The sequence below is a fragment of the Ranitomeya imitator genome, chromosome 4 (assembly GCF_032444005.1).
Source record: "Ranitomeya imitator isolate aRanImi1 chromosome 4, aRanImi1.pri, whole genome shotgun sequence".
Lineage (NCBI taxonomy): Eukaryota > Metazoa > Chordata > Amphibia > Anura > Dendrobatidae > Ranitomeya > Ranitomeya imitator.
Genome location: NC_091285.1, coordinates 56,034,814 through 56,060,423, shown reverse-complemented (window position 1 = coordinate 56,060,423; position 25,610 = coordinate 56,034,814). Strand labels below are relative to the sequence as shown.

Genomic DNA, 25,610 nt, shown 5'->3' with positions numbered 1-25,610 from the left:
TCTGCCAAACGGCTGAATCCTAGACAGGCTCGATGGTCCTTGTTTTTTTCCCATTTTGATTTCGTGGTCTCGTACCTTCCGGGTTCTAAGAACATTAAGGCTGATGCCCTCTCTAGGAGTTTTTCGCCTGATTCTCCTGAGGTCTTAGAACCGGTCAGTATTCTGAAAGAAGGGGTGGTCCTTTCTGCCATTTCCCCTGATTTATGACGGGTTCTTCAGGAATTTCAGGCTGACAAACCTGACCGCTGTCCTGTGGTGAAACTGTTTGTTCCTGACAGATGGACTAGTAGAGTGATTTCTGAGGTTCACTGTTCCGTGTTGGCTGGTCATTCTGGCATTTTTGGTGCCAGAGACTTGGTTGGTAGGTCCTTTTGGTGGCCTTCTTTGTCGCGTGATGTGCGTTCTTTTGTGCAGTCCTGTGGGACTTGTGCGCGGGCCAAGCCTTGTTGTTCCCGTGCTAGTGGGTTGCTTTTGCCATTGCCGGTCCCTGAGAGGCCCTGGACGCATATTTCTATGGATTTTATTTCCGATCTTCCGGTTTCCCAGAGGATGTCGGTTATCTGGGTTGTTTGTGACCGGTTCTCTAAGATGGTTCATTTGGTGCCTTTGCCTAAATTGCCTTCCTCTTCGGATTTGGTTCCGTTGTTTTTTCAGCATGTGGTCCGTTTGCATGGTATTCCGGAGAATATTGTGTCTGACAGAGGTTCCCAGTTTGTTTCTAGATTTTGGCGGGCCTTTTGTGCTAGGCTGGGCATTGATTTGTCTTTTTCTTCTGCGTTTCATTCTCAGACAAATGGTCAGACGGAGCAAACTAATCAGACTTTGGAGTCTTATTTGAGATGCTTTGTGTCTGCTGATCAGGATGATTGGGTGGCTTTCTTGCCATTGGCCGAGTTTTCCCTTAATAATCGGGCTAGTTCGGTTACTTTGGTTTCGCCTTTCTTTTGTAATTTTGGTTTTCATCCTCGTTTTTCTTCTGGGCAGGTTGAGCCTTCTGACTGTCCTGGTGTGGATTCTGTGATTGACAGGTTGCAGCAGATTTGGGCTCATGTGGTGGACAATTTGGTGTTGTCTCAGGAGGAGGCTCAACGTTTTGCTAACTATCGTCGGTGTGTTGGTTCCCGGCTTCGGGTTGGGGATCTGGTCTGGTTGTCTTCCCGTCATGTTCCAGTGAAGGTTTCTTCTCCTAAGTTTAAGCCTCGGTTTATTGGTCCTTATAGGATTTCTGAGATTATTAATTCGGTGTCTTTTCGACTGGCGCTTCCGGCCTCTTTTGCTATCCATAATGTCTTCCATAGATCTTTATTGCGGAAATATGTGGAGCCCGTTGTTCCCTCTGTTGATCCTCCGGCCCCTGTGTTGGTTGATGGGGAGTTGGAATATGTTGTTGAGAAGATTTTGGATTCCCGTTTTTCGAGGTGGAAGCTTCAGTACCTTGTCAAATGGAAGGGCTATGGCCAGGAGGATAATTCTTGGGTTTTTGCCTCTGATGTCCATGCCGCTGATTTGGTTCATGCCTTTCATCTGGCTCATCCTGATCAGCCTGGGGGCTCTGGTGAGGGTTCGGTGACCCCTCCTCAAGGGGGGTACTGTTGTGAATTCTGCTTTTGGGCTCCCTCCAGTGGTTGTAGGTGGTAATGCAGTTGTCTTTGGGCTGCAGTCCTGGACAGGTGTATCTACTGATTGCAGTTCTGTCTGGAGTATTTAGGTTTGCAGGACTCATTAGTCCTTGCCAGTTGTCAATGTTTCTTGGGAAGTATTTGATCTCTGTCTGGCTTCTCCTGCTTAGCTGCCAATTCAGCAAAGATAAGTGTCTGTTTCTTTTTCCATGGCACACAAGCTGTGTGCTTGTTTTTGATTGTATTCCTGCTCTGAGTTTAGTAGTCTCTGGAGTTGCAGATATACGTTCCACGTCTTTAGTTAGATGGAGGAATTTTTGTATAATCTGCTGTGGATATTTTTGGAAGGGTTTAAATACTGACCGCACAGAACTCTGTCCTATCCTTTCCTATTTTAGCTAGAGCGGCCTCTTGTGCTAAATCCCGTTTTCTGACTGTGTGTGTCTTTCCTCTCCTATTTACAGCCAATATTTGTGGGGGGGCTGCCTATCCTTTGGGGTTCTGCTCTGAGGCAAGATAGTATTCCTATTTCCATCTTTAGGGGTATTTAGTCCTTCTGGCTGTGACGAGGTGTCTAGGGCTTGTTAGGTACACCCCACGGCTACTTCTAGGTGCGGTGTTAAGATCAGGATTTGCAGTCAGTATAGTTACCACCTACTCCAGTGAAAGTTTTCATGCTGCTCCAAGGTCACCGGATCATAACACTAATGTAGCAATAGTAAATTCTTGAAGAACATCTAAAAGCCATGCTACTCATTGCCTAGACCAGTGTTCTCCAACTCTGGTCCTCAAGAGCCACCAACAGGTCATGTTTTCAGGATTTCCTTAGTAAGGCCCAGGTGATAATTGCATCATATAGACAGGCAAGCATTCAATAACCTGTGCAATACTAAGCTTATCCTCAAAACATGACCTGTTGGTGGCTCTTGGGGACCGGAGTTGAGGAACACTGGCCTAGACTAAAATTGGCAACTTTTAGGGTTTATTTTTAGGTTTGTTATTTTTCTCTATAGTGATATTTTTCAGTTGATTGGTACAGTATATTGTCAATTACTTTTCTCTCTGTCTTTGTCTATTATCTCAGGGTCATCAATTAGTTTTTCAAATTAATTTGTTAATTTAATAAATGGCAAGATTAAAGTGATACTACAGTGTAGACTTGTTCTTTAGTTCATTATCTTGCACTTCCTAGTAATTGGGTAAGGATTTCTGGGTATTGTTTTTTATTGTGTAATCGTATAATTATAAGGGCAAATTGGACAATGTAGCAATGGACTTCGATAAGATTTTTCATGTAAAATATGCACTTTTACAATGTGGTTTATTATCAAAGGTCTGGAGAAAGAAAAAACTGTACATGATGGTACAAAAATAACATGAGTGTACTCTGTATCCTTGAAAATTCAAAATTCATAATAATCAGTACTGTTTAAAGAACAATTAAAGGGGTTTCTGGACCAGGGAGAATTATTGGCATGTACTGTATCCTTACAGTGGCTAAGATACTCACTGTCTGGATTTGATTCTGCTTGCCAGTTAGAGGCTTAATCATGTATTTGTACATGATATTCATACTCACAGTCACGTGCCGACTAGCTTCTTGTGCTTCTTTCTAAGTTTATAGAGAAACAAGCTAGTCGGCAGATGACCAGAATTAATTGCACACTATATTCACTTTATCCTTCTCTCTAATTTTATTTACAGAAATAGGAACAGAAACAAGTCGGCAATTATGCAAATCGCTCATTAACTCAAACCAGCGGGTATAGCCTAATCCTGACAGTGTGTATAATATGCACTGTCAGGATTTGACATGCTGCAATGCCTGGAAAATCTCTTTAAATTATAATATTCAATAAATTGCATAAAGAAGCACAATTCATTTCTGCACTTAACCCATGATATAATTTAACATAACTATAATGCATACGTATGTGCATAGTTAAACTGTACCTAAAAAATAACGGCTCATCTCACAAAAGAATGACCTCATATAGTGATGTTTCTATATAAAAAGAAGTTACTACAATGGCAATAAATTTGGTAAAGTAAAAAAAGTTTTCTGGCAATCTCAAGTGCAGCTCCAAAATTTCCATCAGTCAAAGCATTATAATATAAACTTTGCAACATATGGCTGCAACTCTTTTTTTAGGGTTTGTTTTCACTCTCCTTTAGAAATTACAGGAAAATAAGTGTTTTATGTATTAGTGTGTAACATGTATATTTATGGAATGTGTGTATGTGCCTATCTAAAGTATACATCTATATGTAATGGATATTGTGAGCACATAGGGCATGACAGAAGGGCACAAATGCTTCGCAGAAGGCTTATACTTGGCATTCAAAATATTTACTGTAAACTCTCATATTTATTCAAACTTTAAATAACAGTTCTGAAAATAATAATTATGCACAAATGCCAAAAAGATATCATTGTCTCCTAAAAACTGGCATTTTGTAAGGTTAGAAATAATTATTGATACAAATATTGCACAGCTTTTTTTCATCATTTTGGAATTCTATTGTTCAATGTTTAATTTTTTTTATTCATTATCAATACTCATTCAAATAAATTTAAATGTATATTTATTTCCTAAATTAACACAGTAGACACCTTGATATAAAACTATGTAAACTTTATTTGCTAGATGTAGTAAAAAATTATTCAAGTCAATTACATCACTGACGCTGCAGTTCCCCATAGTGGCCTCAGAGCGCCGCTGTTCACCAATAAAGAAAATATTCTGCAAATCCAGAATCGCCTCCATGATGCAGACAGTGTTCAACTGCAAGAAGAAATACACAGCATTTCACACTGGGATGTGCCGGGTACAGGACTCAGAAAGAAGACGGATTATTTTCTGCTGGATTATAAATATAAGAAGGATTTTTACCATTATATTTCTGGTGAGAAGAAGGATGGCCGGATTACAACTGCAGGAAGGACAATCAGTGCAAGGACTCAGATGGCAAGTAATATTTCCCTTCTTATTTTCCTGGCTGTGTCATTCAGTCTCTGGTCAGATTCATTATTCCATTAATGAAGAATTAAGAAAAGGTTCTATTGTGGGAAATCTAGCAAAGGATCTTGAATTAAATGTTAAGGATCTCTCCAGAAGGAAAATACACATTGTGACTGGAGTGGCTGAGAAATATTTTAATATAAATCTGGATAATGGAAACCTGTACATTGCTGATAGGATAGACAGGGAGACATTGTGCAGAGCTGCAGCTGATTGTGTCCTTACATTTGATGCTGTGGTGGAAAATCCACTAAATGTCTTCAGTATAAAGATTAATATTCAGGACATAAATGACAATCCTCCTACATTTGTTTCTGACATATTGTCTTTAGAAATGAGTGAATCTACCTCCCCAGGATCAAAATTTGTTTTACAAAAAGCAGAAGATCTGGATGTCGGTGTTAATTCCCTGATCAGCTACAGCCTCAGTGAGAACCAGTATTTTGCTCTTGGGGAGAAGGTCAGCACTGATGGCAGTGTATTTCCAGAGCTGATACTAGAGAAACCTCTAGACCGAGAGACACAGAACAAGCATGAACTCATCCTCACAGCTTCTGATGGAGGAAATCCTGTACAGACAGGCACTGCCCTAATTATTATTATCATTAATGATATCAATGATAATTATCCAGTATTTACACAGGATGTGTATAAAGTAAGTGTCAGAGAAAATATACCGGTGAATTCTACAATTCTGCAGGTCAGTGCAAGTGATGAAGATGAAGGAGTCAATGCACAGATCACTTATTCATTTAGTACAAAAGAAAATCACATTCTTCAGACATTTGCTATCAATCCCGGAAATGGAGAGATTAAAACAAAGCAAAATTTGGATTATGAAGAAAATACATTTTATGAAATTTCCCTTCAAGCAAAAGATGGAGGAGGCCTCGCTGCTCATGCTAAATTTTTAATAGAAATAACAGATGAAAATGACAATGCTCCTGAGATATCTATAACTTCATCATCAGATCTTATTCCTGAGGATTCTGCCCCTGGTACTGTGGTGGCGCTGATCAAAGCTCATGATCCTGATTCAGGAGAAAATGGTGAAGTTCAATGTATAATAACTGGGGATTTACCTTTTCAGTTAATATCATCAACAAGCAATTTTTTTAAAGTCGTTACAAAAAGTGATCTAGATAGAGAAAAAATATCATCCTACAACATCACAATACAAGCATCTGATAAAGGGTCTCCAGAAATGACTTCTAAAAAAGTTATTAAACTTCATATATCAGATGTTAATGACAATGCTCCACTGTTTGAGAAATTAGGTTACACTGCATTTATACCAGAAAATAATTCTCCAGGAGCTTCAATATTTAGTGTTCAAGCAAGAGATCTGGACAGTGAAGACAATGCAAAGATAACCTACACATTGATGTCTATCAAAGTAGATCACTTGCTTTCATACATCTCCATGAATCCAGTAACTGGGGTCATTTATGCTCAACAGCCTTTTGATTTTGAGAAAAATAGAGAACTTAATATCCAAATCATCGCCAGAGACAATGGATCTCCATCTCTGAACAGCAGTACAACACTAAGAATATGTGTAGTAGACCAGAATGATAATTCTCCAGTCATTCTGTACCCTTCACCAGAGGTTGACAGCTCAACATTTGAGATGGTTCCTTGGACCTCTGAACAAGGCTCTTTAGTATCTAAGGTGGTGGCGGTGGACGCTGACTCTGGACACAATGCCTGGTTGTTTTACTTTTTACAATCTTCAGAACCATCACTTTTCACCATTGACCAGCACACAGGAGAGATCAGGACATCACGTGGATTTCACGAAAAGGACATCATGAAACATGGAATTGTGGTTCTAGTAAAAGACAATGGGATTCCCTCCCGCTCAGCTTCAGTCACTCTAACCATGGTGATTGCTGATCATTTTCATCAGGTTCTTCCTGAACTGAGCAGTCAGTCTAACAAAGAAGAATCTCAGTCCAACCTACAATTCTACTTGGTGATCGCCTTGGCACTGATTTCCTTTTTCTTCATGTTGACTGTGATTATTGCAGTTGTCTCCAAATACAAAGAGTCAAAGTCTACTACCACATTTGGATCCCTGAGTACAAGTCTATACCCACAGATTGATCCCAGATTTATTTCACAATTTAACCCTGGAACATTAACTCTGCCATATTCTTACGATGTTTGTGTAACTCTGGATCCAAGTGAGCAGGAATTTGCTTTTGTTCAACCTCAACACAATGTTCCTGTGGACAGTCTAATAGATGCCGATGACTCAGGAATGGGAAAGGAAACTTTGAAGAGCTCAACACCTGCAGAAAATCTTTTACCACAGGTATGTTTTCACGTGCCATGAAATATACTATGTTTCAAAATGTCATAAAATATATTTTCTTAACGCAAATAAAAAATTTTTTATGTAAATGTATCAAGGAGTTTCTAATATAGAATTACTTCCAATAACTTATTTGACCTTAAAGATTTTAAGTAATAGAACATGTTTAGTTCTAAAGGATCAATATATGGGATCTAATATGATTTTCTTCTTTTACGAAAACAAACATTAGTTTTTACTTTATAGCGTTACATGTTTCCTTGGCCTGGCTTGGTGTTTTTTAGCTTAGCTTGACTGTTTCCAAAGACTATGTCTTTCTTTGAAATGTAACTGTCATACATAGTGATGCGCGAGTATACTCGTTGCTCAGGTTTTCCCGAGCACGCTCTGTGATCTCCGAGTATTTGTGACTGCTCGGAGATTTAGTTTTTATTGACGCAGCTGCATGATTTACAGCTACTAGCCAGCCTGAGTACATGTGGGGGTTGCCTGCTTGCTAGGGAATCCCCACATGTAATCAAGCTAACAGTCGCAAATCATGCAGCTGCGGCAAGGAAAACTAAATCTCCAAACAGTCACAAATGCTCTGATATCACCTGAGCATGCTCTGGAAAACCCGAGCAACGAGTATACTCGCTCATCACTAGTCATATGTTATTATGTTATGTGATCTGCCTCTCAGATCAGCTATAGAAAGTACACGCATTATTTATTTTTTCATATAATATCTTGTCATATCCTAACATGTGTCGTTCACCAATAGAGAATCTGGAACTTGCTGAGCTTTTGTGATGCAGATTGTTTTTTGAGTGATTGTTGGACCCCGAATGATGGACTGCATTTATTAGGAATGAACTATAACATAACTATATAACATAACATAAAAAATTAATTAGCAGTTACCCTGTAGATACTCATTTTTCTCAGTAGACTGAGTGATATATAACCAAAATACTTTGGTGTTTCCAGGTGTTGATACAGTTGGAGGCTCCAATACTATAGAAAAAGAGATACAAGAATTTATATCTTATGGGTTATTTCGCAAAATCATATTAGATCTTATTGATTATATTTCCAGCTTTTACAGTTAGCAGTAAAAAAAATACATTTTTATGTCAAAGTCCACTTGTTCTTTAATGAATCATTTCCATTTTTATTAACTTTAGGCCAACACTTTCCTTAATTTCCTTACTTTCCCCTTAATGACCAGGTCAAATTTTAGAAATCTGACCAGTGACACTTTATGTGGTAAAAACTCTGGAACGCTTCAACGTATTCCAGTGATTCTGAGACTGCTTTTGTGACATATTGTACTTCATTAAAGGGCTAAAATTTGCTTGATATGGCTTGTGTTTATTTGTGAAAATACCACATTTTTGGAGAAAATTTTGAAAAAAATCAAAATTTTTAAACTTTCAGTATTTATATCCTTAAACCAGGCAATCATACTTTATATAATACTTATTAAATATTTCCCGCGCGTCTTATTTATATTTACATCATTTTTCATATGTCATTTTATTTTGTTAAGATGTTAGCGGGACTAAAAGTTTTGCAGCTAATTCTTTTTTTTTTTCAACAAATTTACAAAACCTGTTTTATTAGGGACCTCAGTTTTTCACGGACTTTGAGAGTCCTATATATTGCAAACTACCCAAAAATGATATCATTTTAAAAGCCACACCTCTCAAATGCTTCAAAACTATTATTAGCAAATGATTTAACCCTTTCAGGTGCTACACAGGAATTAATGCAAAGTGAAATGAAAAAACAATTTAAATTTTGCCAGTAAAATGTTACTTTAGCTGCAATTTATTTTTTCACTTTTCTTTACACCAAAATGTTGACTTAACAGTTTGTTACCAATTTCTTACAAGCGTGGCAATACCCCACATGTAGTCAATAAAGTTCCTTTGGACAAACAGAAGGGCTCAGAACAAAAGGAGCAATATTTTAATTTTGGGACACAAATGTCTCCGAAAGATATTGCAGGGACCATGTCACATTTATAGTGCCCCTAAGGTGTCTAAACAGCAGAAATCCCTCATAAGTGACCCCATTTTGGAAACTACACCTCTCATGGATTTTATCCAGGGGTATAGTGAGCATTTTGAACCCAAAGGTACTACACCTAATTTCATAATGTTATAACATTAGATCGTCATACTGAATATGTTGTCATATCGTCATAATTTTTTATTGTAAGTTTTGAAAAAACCCTAACTCTAAGCCTAAACCTAGCCTTAATCCTAAACTTAAGCCTAATCCTAATCCTAATGACAAAGGTTGATAGAAATACAAATAATAAAAAAAAACATTTAATCTGGCTATGTGGTTGACACAGGGGTGATTAGAAGATTGGGGAATAATTTATTGAAACTGAGCTAGAAATTTGAAAGCACTTGGATGTAGTGTATGTCTCTTCTTTCCCAGAACATCTACAAGGAGAGAAGAGAAAGTCACAGCCCCAATGCTGTTATATTTACTAAATATTGGTCTTTTAATGACTGTCATAGGGTCTATCCCAGTGAACAAAAGTCAGGAACCAATAGGAATTATTCTTGTGTTTGACGGATGCCGGCTGGCAGATCACGGCAGGTGCACTGTTCATGCGCATGCCATTTTGCTTCATGAAGAGGAGGAGGAGGAGAGGTGAAGAGTATTGGCTCTGGAACTAAGGTATTGTGGAGGGCCAAAGGACACTATTTCCCTCTCCTTTGACATGTTACCTCATGCCAAAGAGACAAATGATTTTTATACTGGATCTCACTTTTATTTACATGATCACCACTTTACATCTGAACAAAACGGCCCTGATAGTTTACTCCAGGGTCTCAGCTTCCCCTGGTAGCTGAAACTCCACAGATTTTTTCCTTTAATGGGGCCCAATTCCCTTATTTCCGATCTCCATTTCAAAATGGTGATGAGGGAATAAGGCCCCTTTGCTCCCGCCATTTTTATGCGTATCGGCGGTTGGTAAGTCATTAATTAGTCAAGTTAGAATGTCTAAAAAGTTTTAGCTATTTTATGCTACAATCTAACAACTTTGTAACAATTGTTATATGATCCATTTTAAAGGGACACTGTCACCTGAATTTGCAGGGAACAATCTTCAGCCATGGAGGCGGGGTTTGGGGGTTTTTGATTCACCCTTTCCTTACCCGCTGGCTGCATGCTGGCTGCAATATTGGATTGAAGTTCATTCTCTGTCCTCCGTAGTACATGCCTGCACAAGGCAACTGAGAGTAGTGTCTGTTAGGTGTCGAGTTCCCGCCTCTGCACAGGGGGAATCTCGAACCATCTCTGCTGCGGTCTCCCATTCTTCTCCAGCCACAGTGGAGTCTGCTCAGCACAGACGTCGGTCCCAGCGTCTTGCTCAGTCTCACTCTGTGCATAGGGTTACTGCTGCTTTTCCAGCTTCTGCCATTTTAGTCAGTGCTGGGCAGCGGCGAGCAGACACTTCTGGGGCTAAGTCCTACTTTGCACACACTGAGCATCCCCAGGGCAAGATCTCTCAGTGGAAATCTAGGGTCACATGCTCAGGTACTGCAGCGACTTCTATTGGTCCTTCTCACGGAAGTTCCTGCAGGTATTAGGACTAAGTTCTGCTTTTCACACTGAGCATGCCCAGGGCACGATCTCTCAGTGGAGATCTAGGGTCACATGCTCTGGTACTGCAGCAATTCCATTGGTCCTTCTTTGAAGGGTCCTGTACGTGCTGCTGCTATTTAAGGCTCGCATGGCCGCACGGCCATGCGCTAGTGTACATTTATAAATGTGTGTGTTGTGAGTGAAAGTCGCTCTTTAAATAACCCTCCCTATTGGATGACTGTTCGCGGAAGGTGTATGTTTGCTATCTAGCGCCCGACTTATCCAACAGCACGTTACACACTAATACAGCGTCTAGTTGCTGTGTCCGCCAGTGCGGCGCCGTGCGCTTTCGCAGCGCTTTCCTGACCCAAGCCTGGGTGGTTAGTGGCGTCCGCCAGTGCGGCACCGCATGCACTCTCGTGCATTCCTTTGTTATTATTTTGGTTACGCTGACACCCCAGTTGCGGTGTCGACCGCAAGAAGTCTTCACAGACTCAGATCCCAAGTCTTTGGAGTGAGCTCGGAGACTCCTTGCTTGTGCTCTTGTGTGCAGTACCGCGGCCCTGTGACTTAACAGGGTTCGCTTCCTTCACACAGGGTGAAGTTAACCTGTGTGTATTCACATTGTACCGCCATATAGTCCGTCATTACTTGGCAGCAGGTTCAATCTCTGCATGGTGGACCCCGGGCTGCGAACGCACCTTATTCTACCTATCTTATTATTTGGTGCGTTCCACTAGCCCTAACAGTGTCTTCAAATCTTATCGTACCATAAGGAACATATGGATATCTTAATGATGGGACAGTAATCCAGTGCCTATCAAATAGTAACTACAGATTTGTGTTCAGCATATTATGTCTTAGGAAGGTAAGAATTAAAAAGAGTATTCACCCATATGTATGTGCTGGTCCGGCCATGTTCTCCATCCCGCATTTCATGTTGATGTTGCTAACTCAGGGTGTGTCATCTTCCTACAATGTACATATGTATACTGACCTGAGCAGAACGTGTACATATAATGGGTTTGATAAGTTTGCGAGATAGTGGCCAAACGAGTGCCAGTCTAATGTGTTTGATCAGCGTTAAAATAGGTTTTCATTTTTGTAAAACAGTTCTAAAGTAACTCAAGTGCAAAAAAAGAGCAGGTACTCACTAGTGATGAGCGACTGTACTCGTTGCTCGGGTGATCTCCGAGTATTTGTCTTGGAGATCTAGTTTTCATTGCCTCAGCTGAATGATTTACAGCTACCAGACAGCTTGATTACATGGAGGGATTCCTTAGCAACCAGGCAACCCCCACATGTGCTCAGGCTGACTAGTAGCTGTAAATCATTCAGCTGTGGCGACGAAAACTAAATCGCCGACCACTAACAAATACTCGGAGACCACCCGAGCATGCTCGGGAAAACCCGAGCAACGAGTACACTTGCTCATCACTAGTACTCACTCACACCAGGTCTGACTGTTGGTGTTTTGGGTGCAGCAATGACATCTTACCAACAGCACACATCATTGCAGTAGCCAATCAATGAGCTTAGAGACTGTGTTAAAATAGATTGCATTAGCTCCTGAGCTCAGTGATTGGCTACAGCCCTGAAATGTACTGTTGATATGACATCAACATGGAAGGCAAAGCACCTAGATCCAAGTAGCAGCGAGGAAATGGCCCTGGACCCAGGGAGGTAAAAACCTGTTTGCTATTTTAGTTATTTTAGAGCATTTGGGGTCCATGTTCCTGAAACAGAAAACCTTTTAAAGGTCTATTTCCAAAACAATATTATACACTTGGATTGTTGATGTCTGTGTTCAAAGACCAGTAGATTTCTTGATTTAAATATCTCAGTTGCCTTTTTTAATATTTTTACCACAAAAATAGACACATTTCTTCAATCACATCTGATATTAATCTAAAAGAAAATCAGTCCACAGCCAATACTAAATTGGTGAGATTCAGGGATCTTTATATCCCATCTACATATAAATTGTTTTTAGTCATTTATACAGTGAATAGTTAATTGCTTTACAGTTTTCCTTAAAAGAGTAACTAATCCTTCAGTGAAATTTTTATGTGTTGCAGGAACTTTAATTACTTGCAGATTCATTGGGGTCCTGCTCATTAGTCACCTGAGAAATGCGTGGCTTAAGTGACAAGAACTCGGAGCTCCTGTCTGACTGCACCCATAGAGCGGAGTTGTGCGTTCCTGTCACCTAAGCTGTGTAATTCTAGAAGGATTTTTAAGCAATCAATGGGGGCTCAGCACCCAGATCCCCACTGATCGGCAGGTAATTATAGTGCCTGGAACATATTTAAAAACTTGCTAAAGTTATATATTTACATGTAGTTTCATGTGTACATCCGATCACTGGCTCGCTCTTCTTATCTGCACCTCAAAAACATTTCTCGAATTCGCCCTTTTCTTACTTTTGACTCTGCAAAAACTTTTACTGTTTCACTTATTCATTCCCGTCTGGACTATTGTAACTCTCTACTAATCGGCCTCCCTCTTACCAAACTCTCCCCGCTCCAATCTGTCCTGAATGCTGCAGCCAGGATCATATTCCTCACCAACCGTTACACCGATGCCTCTACCTTGTGCCAGTCATTACACTGGTTACCCATTCACTCAAGAATCCAGTACACAACTACTAACCTCATCCACAAAGCACTCCATGGCTCAGCACCACCCTACATCTCCTCTCTGGTCCCAGTCTACCACCCTACCCGTGCCCTCCGCTCCGCTAATGACCTGAGGTTAGCATCCTCAATAATCAGAACCTCCCACTCCTGTCTCCAAGACTTTACACGTGCTGCGTCAATTCTTTGGAATGCACTACCTAGATTAATACGATTAATCCCCAATCCCCACAGTTTTAAGTTTGCCCTAAAAACTCATTTGTTCAGACTGGCCTACCACCTCAACGCATTAACCTAACGATCCCTGTGTGGCCTGTCATAAAAAAAAACATAATCAGGTTCCTCGTATCCTGTTCTCATACACTTTATGCAGTTAATAGCCCTCTGTGTCTATACTGCTACATTCTTAGGCAGTTAACTGGTTCATGCAGCTTTACATGAACACCTGAGCCTTACACTATGGCTGGTCCAAATAACTAAAGCAATTGTTACCATCCACCTCTCGTGTCTCCCCTTTTCCTCATAGTTTGTAAGCTTGCGAGCAGGGCCCTCATTCCTCCTGGTATCTGTTTTGAACTGTGATTTCTGCTATGCTGTAATGTCTATTGTCTGTACAAGTCCCCTCTATAATTTGTAAAGTGCTGCGGAATATGTTGGCGCTATATAAATAAAATTATTATTATTATTATTATTATGTGCTATTGAGCAAAATGGATACATTTATACATTGCAAGATTCCAGTGATATTATTACCTAGGCATTTTCAAGTTCTTAGTAAATAAAAATTGTGTTGCTAGATTTGCAGATACTATGGTTTTATTAATTTCTATTTGAAAAAAGTTATTTATTGAATTTTACCAATAAATTAGCTGCTTTTTGAAAAAACTAAGTATTGAATTAGAGCTCACAATAGTATTTCTTGGTCTTATTGCCTTTGTTCATAAACAATGTGCTATTTTGCACTATTAACTGTAATGAAATCATTGAATGCAAATCAGATTACTATTAAAGTATGAATGTCATCAAAAATGTACATTTTAAATTAAAGGTAAGGCAAATGTTATCAGATGCGATACATTTGTCTGTATGACCGATCATTTCTCATTGTCATTGTTAGATCATTTTTACTATCTTTACTATTAATTGTAATATCATATACAGTACTTACCTGCTGCTTTTTCTTGAATAACAGTTCTGTGTATAGTGCTGTATAAGTGATAAACATTTCTCCTGCTGTGTTCATACGTTGTTTAGTCCATTTCCGCAAAGTTTCTGTAACTCTGTCATATTCTGAATGGCATAACACACTATGGGACTATGGAAGATAATCAAATTAGAAACCTGCAAGATACATTATCAATAGGCAAATGCAACATTTCTAAGGGAGTACATTTAATGAGATTTATAAACTTAGACATAAAGTAACACTATGCAAGAAATAGATTATAACTTTTTTATAATTTCTAAACATCTTACATTTACATTTTAATAACTTTAATCATAATCATTATTCCATTCAATTCCTTACGTACAGTTAAAATGATATCCATGTGCCAAGTACATTTCTTTATGGTATAAAACTATTGCATTGTTAATAGCAAAGCTAGTAAAAATATTTGGTCCTAATGCTGCAGTTCCCCATAGTGGCCTCAGAGCGCCGCTGTTCACCAATAAAGAAAATATTCTGCAAATCCAGAATCGCCTCCATGATGCAGACAGTGTTCAACTGCAAGAAGAAATACACAGCATTTCACACTGGGATGTGCCGGGTACAGGACTCAGAAAGAAGACGGATTATTTTCTGCTGAATTATAAATATTAGAAGGATTTTTACCATTATATTTCTGTTGAGAAGAAGGATGGCTGGATTACAACTGCAGGAAGGACAATCAGTGCAAGGACTCAGATGGCAAGTAATATTTCCCTTCTTATTTTCCTGGCTGTGTCATTCAGTCTCTGGTCAGATTCATTATTCCATTAATGAAGAATTAAGAAAAGGTTCTATTGTGGGAAATCTAGCAAAGGATCTTGAATTAAATGTTAAGGATCTCTCCAGAAGGAAATTAAGAATTGTGTCTGATCTATATGAGAAATATTTTAGCATTAATCCAAATAATGGAAACCTGTACATTGCTGATAGGATAGACAGGGAGACATTGTGCAGAGCTGCAGCTGATTGTGTCCTTACATTTGATGCTGTGGTGGAAAATCCACTAAATATTTTTATTGCTAAGATTGATATTCAGGATATTAATGACAATCCTCCTAAATTTATCCATGACACGTTAACATTAGAATTAATTGAATTAACCTCCCTGGGAGCAAAATTTTTGCTACAAAAAGCAGAAGATCTGGATGTCGGTGTTAATTCCCTGATCAGCTACAGCCTCAGTGAGAACCAGTATTTTGCTCTTGGAGAGAAGGTCAGCACTGATGGCAGTGTATTTCCAGAGCTGATACTAGAGAAACCTCTAGACCGAGAGACACAGAACAAGCATGAACTCATCCTCACAGCTTCTGATGGGGGAAATCCTGTACAGACAGGCACTGCCCTAATTAATATAATCATCACTGACTTCAATGATAATTCTCCAGTATTTACACAGGATGTATATAAAGTAAGTGTCAGAGAAAATATACCGGTGAATTCTACAATTCTGCAGGTCAGTGCAAGTGATGAAGATGAAGGAGTCAATGCACAGATCACTTACTCATTTGGTACAATGGAAAATCACATTCTTCAGACATTTGCTATTAATACCAAAGATGGAGAGGTTAAAACAAAAGAAAATTTAGATTATGAAAAAAATAAATATTATGAAATTTCAATAGAAGCCAAAGATGGAGGAGGCCTCGCTGCTCATGCTAAGGTGTTAATAGAAATTACAGATGAAAATGACAATGCTCCTGAGATATCTATAACCTCATCATCAGATCTTATTCCTGAGGATTCTGCCCCTGGTACTATGGTAGCGCTAGTAAAAGTTAGTGACCGTGACTCAGGGGAAAATGGTGAAGTTTATTGTAGTATCAAAGGGGATTTGTCTTTTGAACTAATATCATCAGGAAGAAACTTTTTCAAAGTTGTTACAAAAAGTAGTCTAGATAGAGAAGAAATATCATCCTACAACATCACAATACAAGCCTCAGACAAAGGGTCTCCAGAAATGACTTCTAGAAAAGTTATCAGGCTTGATGTATCAGATGTCAATGACAATGCTCCAGTGTTTGATAAATTAGGTTATACTGCATTTATACATGAAAATAATTCACCAGGAGCCTCAATATTTAGTATTCAGGCAAGAGATCTGGACAGTGAAGATAACGCAAAAATAACTTATTCTATAATGTCTACAAATAAAGAAGGTCCCCTGTCTTCCATTATCTCCTTGAATCCAGTAACTGGGATCATTTATGCTCAACAGTCATTTGATTATGAGAAACATAAAGAATTTAATATCCAAATCATCGCCAGAGATAATGGATTTCCATCTCTGAACAGCAGTATCACACTAAGAATATGTATAGTAGACCAGAATGATAATTCTCCAGTCATCCTGTACCCATCACCAGAGGTTGACAGCTCAACATTTGAGATGGTTCCTTGGACCTCTGAACAAGGCTCTTTAGTATCTAAGGTGGTGGCAGTGGACGCTGACTCTGGACACAATGCCTGGTTGTCTTTCTTTATACAATCTTCAGAACCATCACTCTTCACCATTGACCAGCACACAGGAGAGATCAGGACATCACGTGGATTTCAAGAAAAGGATATCATGAAACATGGAATTGTGGTTCTGGTAAAAGACAATGGGATTCCCTCCCGTTCATCTTCAGTCACTCTAACCATGGTGATTGCTGATCATTTTCATCAGGTTCTTCCGGAACTGAGCAGTCAGTCTAACAAAGAAGAATCTCAGTCCAACCTACAATTCTACTTGGTGATCGCCTTGGCACTGATTTCCTTTTTCTTCATGTTGACTGTGATTATTGCAGTTGTCTCCAAATATAAAGAGTCCAAATCATCTACTTCATTTGGGTCCTTGAGTACAAGTCTATACCCACAGTTTGATCCCAGATTTATTTCACAGTTTAACCCTGGGACATTTCCTCTGCCATATTCCTATGATGTTTGTGTAACTGTGGATCCAAGTGAGACGGAATTTGCTTTTGTTCCACCTCAACACAATGTTCCTGTGGAAAGTCTAATAGATGCTGATGATTCTGGAATTGAAAATCAATCTTTAAAGAACTTTTCAGGAAAATCTATGCCACAGGTATGTTTATTATGTTATGACATATAGTATTCTTGTGGATAAGATAGGCCTTATTTATGGAATCGATTAAGCAGAATAAAAAATGATCAGTTTGTTATTTAGTTAATCTCTAATGGATATCTGTTTCCACCTACATAACTAAAACTAAAACTTTAGCTATTTTTGTGCTTAGAACAAGTGGTAGTAGTCAAGTAGTATATTCTGCTTCAGTTTACCAATCTTCAACAAACCAGCTCTTCCTCTTCTGCTCTGCTCTGTTGATGGGGCGTCAGTGCCGACATCTTCCTTATTGACAGCCTGCTCCCTGCAGTTAAAAAGTGAGGAGTCAGCTGTCAATCAGCATGATATTTGCCTTGTCTAAGTGACATCAGCGGAAGCTGCAGAAAGGCGAGAATGAGCCGGCTAAGATTGTAACCGGACAGAACGAACAGTTATCAACTACCTTTAGTGTTAGTTCTTGGCACCAAAGAAAAAAGTAAAAGTTTTGGACAACTCCTTTAACTCGATTGCTGAAAGCCTTATCTTTCTTTTTTAAATTCCAATGGAAATGAAGTGGTTATTGAATTTAAATATTTCTAATATTAGAAATATTATTGCTTTAATTTATTTTAATTTTTACATTTTCAATTATAGGGATTATTATAATATCTTTTCAGAGCAGTTTAAGATCCGCTTAGACTGAGGTTCATTCACAATAATGTACTCCAAAGGTTTAACAGAAGACAATCCAATTAAAAGCAGACATTAGAACTTACTGTAGATCAATCTCCACAGGGGTATATTTATTTTCGCGTGATTTTAACCCCTTTACCCCCAAGGGTGGTTTGCACGTTAATGACCAGGCCAATTTTTACAATTCTGACCACTGTCCCTTTATGAGGTTATAACTCCGAAACGCTTCAACGGATCCTGGTGATTCTGACATTGTTTTCTCGTGACATATTGTACTTCATGATAGTGGTAAAATTTCTTTGATAGTACCTGCGTTTATTTGTGAAAAAAACGGAAATTTGGCGAAAATTTTGAAAATTTCGCAATTTTCAAACTTTGAATTTTTATGCAATTAAATCACAGAGATATGTCACACAAAATACTTAATAAGTAACATTTCCCACATGTCTCCTTTACATCAGCATAATTTTGGAACCAATTTTTTTTTTTTGTTAGGGAGTTATAAGGGTTAAAAGTTGACCAGCAATTTCTCATTTTTACAACACCATTTTTTTTTAGGGACCACGTCTCATTTGAAGTCATTTTGAGGGGTCTATATGATAGAAAATGCCCAAGTGTGACACCATTCTAAAAACTGCACCCCTCAAGGTGCTCAAAACCACATTCAAGAAGTTTATTAACCCTTCAGGTGTTTAATAGGAATTTTTGGAATGTTTAAATAAAAATGAACATTTAACTTTTTTACACAAAAAATTTACTTCAGCTCCAATTTGTTTTATTTTACCAAGGGTAACAGGAGAAATTGGACCCAAAAAGTTGTTGTCCAATTTGTCCTGAGTACGCTGATACCCCATATGTGGCAGTAAACCACTGTTTGGGCGCATGGGAGAGCTCGGAAGGGAAGGAGCGCTATTTGACTTTTCAATGCAAAATTGACAGGAATTGAGATGGGACGCCATGTTGCGTTTGGAGAGCCACTGATGTGCCTAAACATTGAAACCCCCCACAAGTGACACCATTTTGGAAAGTAGACCCCCTAAGGAACTTATCTGGATGTGTGGTGAGCACTTTGACCCACCAAGTGCTTCACAGAAGTTTATAATGCAGAACCGTAAAAATAAAAAATCATATTTTTTCACAAAAATTATATTTTTGCCCCCAATTTTTTATTTTTCCAAGGGTAAGAGAAGAAATTGGACCTCAAAAGTTGTTGTCCAATTTGTCCTGAGTACGCTGATACCCCATATGTGGCAGTAAACCACTGTTTGGGCGCATGGGAGAGCTCAGAAGGGAAGGAGCGCAGTTTGACTTTTCAATGCAAAATTGACAGAAATTGAGATGGGACGCCATGTTGCGTTTGGAGAGCCACTGATGTGCCTAAACATTGAAACCCCCCACAAGTGACACCATTTTGGAAAGTAGACCCCCTAAGGAACTTATCTAGAGGTGTGGTGAGCACTTTGACCCACCAAGTGCTTCACAGAAGTTTATAATGCAGAACCGTAAAAATAAAAAATCATATTTTTTCACAAAAATTATATTTTCGCCCCCAATTTTTTATTTTTCCAAGGGTAAGAGAAGAAATTGGACCTCAAAAGTTGTTGTCCAATTTGTCCCGAGTACGCTGATACCCCATATGTGGCAGTAAACCACTGTTTGGGCGCATGGGAGAGCTCGGAAGGGAAGGAGCGCCGTTTGACTTTTCAATGCAAAATTGACAGGAATTGAGATGGGACGCCATGTTGCGTTTGGAGAGCCACTGATGTGCCTAAACATTGAAACCCCCCACAAGTGACACCATTTTGGAAAGTAGACCCCCTAAGGAACTTATCTGGATGTGTGGTGAGCACTTTGACCCACCAAGGGCTTCACAGAAGTTTATAATGCAGAGCCATAAAAATAAAACAAAATTTTTTTCCCACAAAAATTATTTTTTAGCCCCAGTTTTGTATTTTCCCTAGGGTAACAGGAGAAATTGGACCCCAAAAGTTGTTGTCCAATTTGTCCTGAGTACGCTGATACCCCATATGTGGGGGGGAACCACCGTTTGGGCGCATGGGAGGGTTCGGAAGGGAAGGAGCGCCATTTGGAATGCAGACTTAGATGGAATGGTCTGCAGGCGTCACATTGCGTTTGCAGAGCCCCTAATGTACCTAAACAGTAGAAACCCCCCACAAGTGACACCATTTTGGAAAGTAGACCCCCTAAGGAACTCATCTTGATGTGTTGTGAGAGCTTTGAACCCCCAAGTATTTCACTACAGTTTATAACGCAGAGCCATGCAAATAAAAAATATTTTTTTTTCCACAAAAATTATATTTTAGCCCCCAGTTTTGTATTTTTCCAAGGTTAGCAGGAGAAATTGGACCCTAAATGTTGTTGTCCAATTTGTCCTGAGTACGCTGATACCCGATATGTGGGGGGGAACCACCGTTTGGGCGCATGGGAGGGCTCGGAAGGGAAGGAGCATCATTTGGAATGCAGACTTAGATGGATTGGTCTGCAGGCGTCACATTGCGTTTGCAGAGCCCCTAATGTACCTAAACAGTAGAAATCCCCCACAAGTGACCCCATATTGGAAACTAGACCCCTCAATGAACTTATCTAGATGTGTTGTGAGAACTTTGAACCCCCAAGTGTTTCACTACAGTTTATAACGCAGAGCCGTGAAAATAAAAAATCTTTTTGTTTTCCCACAAAAATTATTTTTTAGCCCCCAGTTTTGTATTTTCCCAAGGGTAACAGGAGAAATTGGTCCACAAAAGTTGTTGTCCAATTTGTCCTGAGTACGCTGATACCCCATATGTTGGGGTAAACCCCTGTTTGGGCACACAGGAGAGCTCGGAAGGGAAGGAGCACTGTTTTACTTTTTCAACGCAGAATTGGCTGGAATTGAGATCGGACGCCATGTCGTGTTTGGAGAGCCCCTGATGTGCCGAAACAGTGGAAACCCCCCAATTATAACTGAAACCCTAATCTAAACACACCCCTAACCCTAATTCCAACGGTAACCCTAACCACACCTCTAACCCTGACACACCCCTAACCCTAATCCCAACCCTATTCCCAACTGTAAATGTAATCTAAACCCTAACCCTAACTTTAGCCCCAACCCTAACTGTAGCCCCAACCCTAACCCTAACCCTAGCCCTAACCCTAGCCCTAGCCCTAACCCTAGCCCTAACCCTAGCCCTAACCCTAGCCCTAGCCCTAACCCTAACCCTAGCCCTAACCCTAGCCCTAACCCTAGCCCTAACCCTAGCCCTAGCCCTAACCCTAGCCCTAATGGGAAAATGGAAATAAATACATTTTTTTTTATTTTTCCCTAACTAAGGGGGTGATGAAGGGGGGTTTGATTTACTTTTATAGCGAGTTTTTTAGCGGATTTTTATGATTGGCAGCCGTCACACACTGAAAGACCCTTTTTATTGCAAAAAATATTTTTTGCAATACCACATTTTGAGAGCTATAATTTTTCCATATTTTGGTCCACAGAGTCATGTGAGGTCTTGTTTTTTGCGGGACGAGTTGACGTTTTTATTGAAAACATTTTTGGGCACGTGACTTTTTTTATCGCTTTTCATTCCGATTTTTGTGAGGAAGAATGACCAAAAGCCAGCTATTCATGAATTTCTATTGGGGGAGGCGTTTATACCGTTCCGCGTTTGGTAAAATTGATAAAGCAGTTTTATTCTTCGGGTCAGTACGATTACAGCGATACCTCATTTATATCATTTTTTTATGGTTTGGTGCTTTTATACGATAAAAACTATTTTACAGAAAAAAATAATTATTTTTGCATCGCTTTATTCTCAGGACTATAACTTTTTTATTTTTTTGCTGATGATGCTGTATGGCGGCTCTTTTTTTGCGGGACAATATGACGCTTTCAGCGGTACCATGGTTATTTATATCTGTCCTTTTGATCGCGTGTTATTCCACTTTTTGTTCGGCGATATGATAATAAAGCGTTGTTTTTTGCCTCGTTTTTTTTTTTTTTTCTTACGGTGTTTACTGAAGGGGTTAACTAGTGGGACAGTTTTATAGGTCGGGTCGTTACGGACGCGGCGATACTAAATATGTGTACTTTTATTGGTTTTTTTTTTTTATTTAGATGAAGAAATGTATTTATGGGAATAATATATTTTTTTTTTTTTCATTATTTTGGAATATTTTTTTTTATTTTTTTTACACATTTGGAAAATTTTTTTTTTTACTTTTTTACTTTGTCCCAGGGGGGGACATCACAGATCAGTGATCTGACAGTTTGCACAGCACTCTGTCAGATCACTGATCTGACATGCAGCGCTGCAGGCTTCACAGTGCCTGCTCTGAGCAGGCTCTGTGAAGCCACCTCCCTCCCTGCAGGACCCGGATCCGCGGCCATCTTGGATCCGGGGCTCGAGCAGGGAGGGAGGTGAGGAGACCCTCGCAGCAACGCGATCACATCGCGTTGCTGCGGGGGGCTCAGGGAAGCCCGCAGGGAGCCCCCTCCCTGCGCGGTGCTTCCCTGCACCGCCGGCACATCGCGATCATCTTTGATCGCGGTGTGCCAGAGGTTAATGTGCCGGGGGGCGGTCTGTGACCGCTCCTGGCACATAGTGCCGGATGTCAGCTGCGATAAGCAGCTGACACCCGGCCGCGATCGGCCGCGCTCCCCCCGTGAGCGCGGCCGATCGGCTATGACGTACTATCCCGTCCAGGGTCAGATAAGCCCAGGGCACCTCGACGGGATAGTACGTCTAAGGTCACAGAGGGGTTAAAAGTAATTCATTAGACCTTACAGATGATACTGTTATGGGCAATCAAAGCAAGAACATATCTGTATTTCTAAAGGGCAGGTCTTTAGAATAATTGTTTGTGTTGGAGCAAAAAAACTTATATTACAGTTAATTTTAACTATTTAATAACTATTTTTGAAGGTTTTCATAGATTCTCACTAGAGATTAGCAAAATAAATTTGTAGGACCTAGGTCAGTACGTAGCTTCTGAATAGAAGTCCTGCGATCTACGTCCTACCTTCTGGCTTCATGGCTACTTTCTTGATTCCCCTGCCTTGCACAATGTTGTTTGCATCACGCCACATGGATGATGGCAAGGAAGAGGTCATTCTCTTGCAGTACTGACATGGCTACTTCTAATTATCACCCATTTAAATGAATGTGTCTAAGCTATAATTACAAATATAACCCCATGGATTGATAAGCAAGAGTGTTTGGAAGTATGCAGACTTTTTTTTCTTTCTTATCTTAAACAACTGTAGATATTTGCATACACGAACAGTAAAGTTTGGTGTTCGTACCGAACACCTACTATTGAGGCATGGGCATCGAACACAGATTTCCCCAGGAAGTCTATGTTACTGTTCAGCTCCGCAAACACCAGGTGTTTGTCACGCTGTCATGTGCATGACAGTACAGCAAACACCGCTTCTGATCGGCAGTAAAATCATTACCACTGGTCAGAGATCCACAGTTGCCATGCTGTCAGATGACTGCGTGAGCCCACAACTATGATAGGAGGTAAAAAGTTTTCCTACGGTCATTGGCATAGGCTGATAGGACTACTACTCCCATCAGCCAACACCTGTTGGCACTAATAACAGCAAGAGCAGGAGCTGCTGATGGGAGTAAAGAACTGCATGTGTTCCCCTGTATTTTTGATACCGAGTTAGGCAAAACTAACAGCTAGGGGATGCAACATTCAGCTCTCAGCATTTACGAGGCTGTTTATCAAGAATATAGAGGTCCCCATTTTTTTGCCAACTATCCTTGCTAAAGCAGACAGCTGGGGGCTGGTATTCTCAGGCTGGTAAGGGGCCATAGGTATTGACCTTCCCAGCCTAAATCTGTAGCATTGCTTGGAAAACTGATTGACAGTTCCATGCATGCTCAGTTTCAAAAGACGGAACCCATCGCTGGATTCCTGCTTTTGACACACAGCGACGGCTCCTGCGTCCATAGGCTTCCATTATAGCCAATGACGGACGGTGCAGGATCCGTCACTGTGCCATTTTCTGACGTACACAAAAAACATTGTCGTCTCTGTCCGACAGACAGCGATTTTACGATGGATCCAGTGCACGACGGATGAAACGAAGGCCATCCGTCACAATCCGTCGCTAATACAATTCTATGAGAAAAAAAAGGTTCCAACAGAAACATTTGCTGGATCTGTTTTTTTCACAAAACGACACCTTCTAATGGAAAAAGAAAAGACGGAAGTGTGAAATAGTGCTAAGTTGACAAATCGGTGTATCGACAAAAAAAAAATTTAGTTAAAAAAAATTGAACTAAACAGTTTTGTTGCTCAGTTTACATGGCTCACATGGCATGTTGCGGCCTTTTGCAATATGTTAGAGAAACATGCTTTGCCATACCTTTTGTTTTTAACAATACTGAATACTATAGTTGAGCAGATAAGGCAAAATTCAAACATGCCTGTCCGTGCAAATTTTCCTGAGAATTTAATATCTTTTTTTTGTTCTGCGGTGTCTGAAGACCCCAAATCAAAGTAAAAGTACACAAAAGGTTCTGACATCATGACAAGCACTGTGGCCTGACGCATGCATGTGCAGATCCATATTGGACCGCATCACAACCGGAAGTTCTGGCTGAGTATGAGAGGCCAGGGATTTCAGAGTTCACGGCAGTGATCAGATTATATGACAAAGACTGGACAATTGACAGTAAGTAGCAGAGGGACCAGAGAGGTAAAGAGAGAATAAGGAATTTTTTCAATCATTTTATAAACTTTTATGGTTCAGAAAATTTGCGGACAGCTGCTGAAGTCGCACATCTCTGCTGAGTAGCCTAATTTGCTGTGTCTTCCCATAAAGATGATTCCATAAAAGCATACTATACCAATAATATTTTCCGATATAATATGCATTTTTTTAGAAAGCTTATAAAGTGACCCTGGCCAGAGGTAGACAGAGGTAGACATCATATTGACTTATACCAAAGGCTAGACATACATATTAGATGAACACTGGTAGTAACCAAGGATTCTGCCAGGGCCAGTCAACCTTCTAATTTGTAAGGGACTCTCCCCAATGCCACATGCCAGAATAAAAAAGGATTTAATAATAATAATCTTTATTTTTATAATCTTTATTTTTTTTTATATAGCGCTAACATATTCCGCAGCGCTTTACGTTTTGCACACATTATCATCACTGTCCCCAATGGGGCTCACAATCTAAATTCCCTATCAGTATGTCTTTGGAATGTGGGAGGAAACCGGAGTGCCCGGAGGAAACCCACGCAAACACGGAGAGAACATACAAACTCATTGCAGATGTTGTCCTTGGTGGGGTTTGAACCCAGGACCCCAGCGCTGCAAGGCTGCAGTGCAAACCACTGCACCACCGTGCTGCCCAGGATTTGGCCATGTTGGATTTCATCATGCCCAATGCTTTGCTTTCCAAGGAGAAAAAATTATTTCAGAGGTGTCTGCTCACTGTGATCTATTCC

General features: G+C 39.9%; 1 protein-coding gene across 18 annotated transcripts in view; it reads left to right on the top strand.

Annotated features, from left to right (window-relative positions):
- Nucleotides 1-25,610, top strand: part of LOC138675459 (protocadherin gamma-B2-like) — a 502,075-nt gene that overhangs the window by 251,278 nt on the left and 225,187 nt on the right. The window contains exon 1 of one of the 18 annotated variants that reach the window (XM_069763708.1): nt 4,360-6,959. The exons of 16 other annotated variants lie outside the window; for them this stretch is intronic. In XM_069763708.1, the coding sequence (XP_069619809.1) occupies nt 4,386-6,959 (2,574 nt within the window). In that variant the 5' untranslated portion in view covers nt 4,360-4,385. Of the gene's footprint in view, nt 1-4,359; nt 6,960-14,866; nt 17,464-25,610 lie in introns of those variants that run through there. One more of the 18 variants, XM_069763727.1, reaches the window with a different exon arrangement.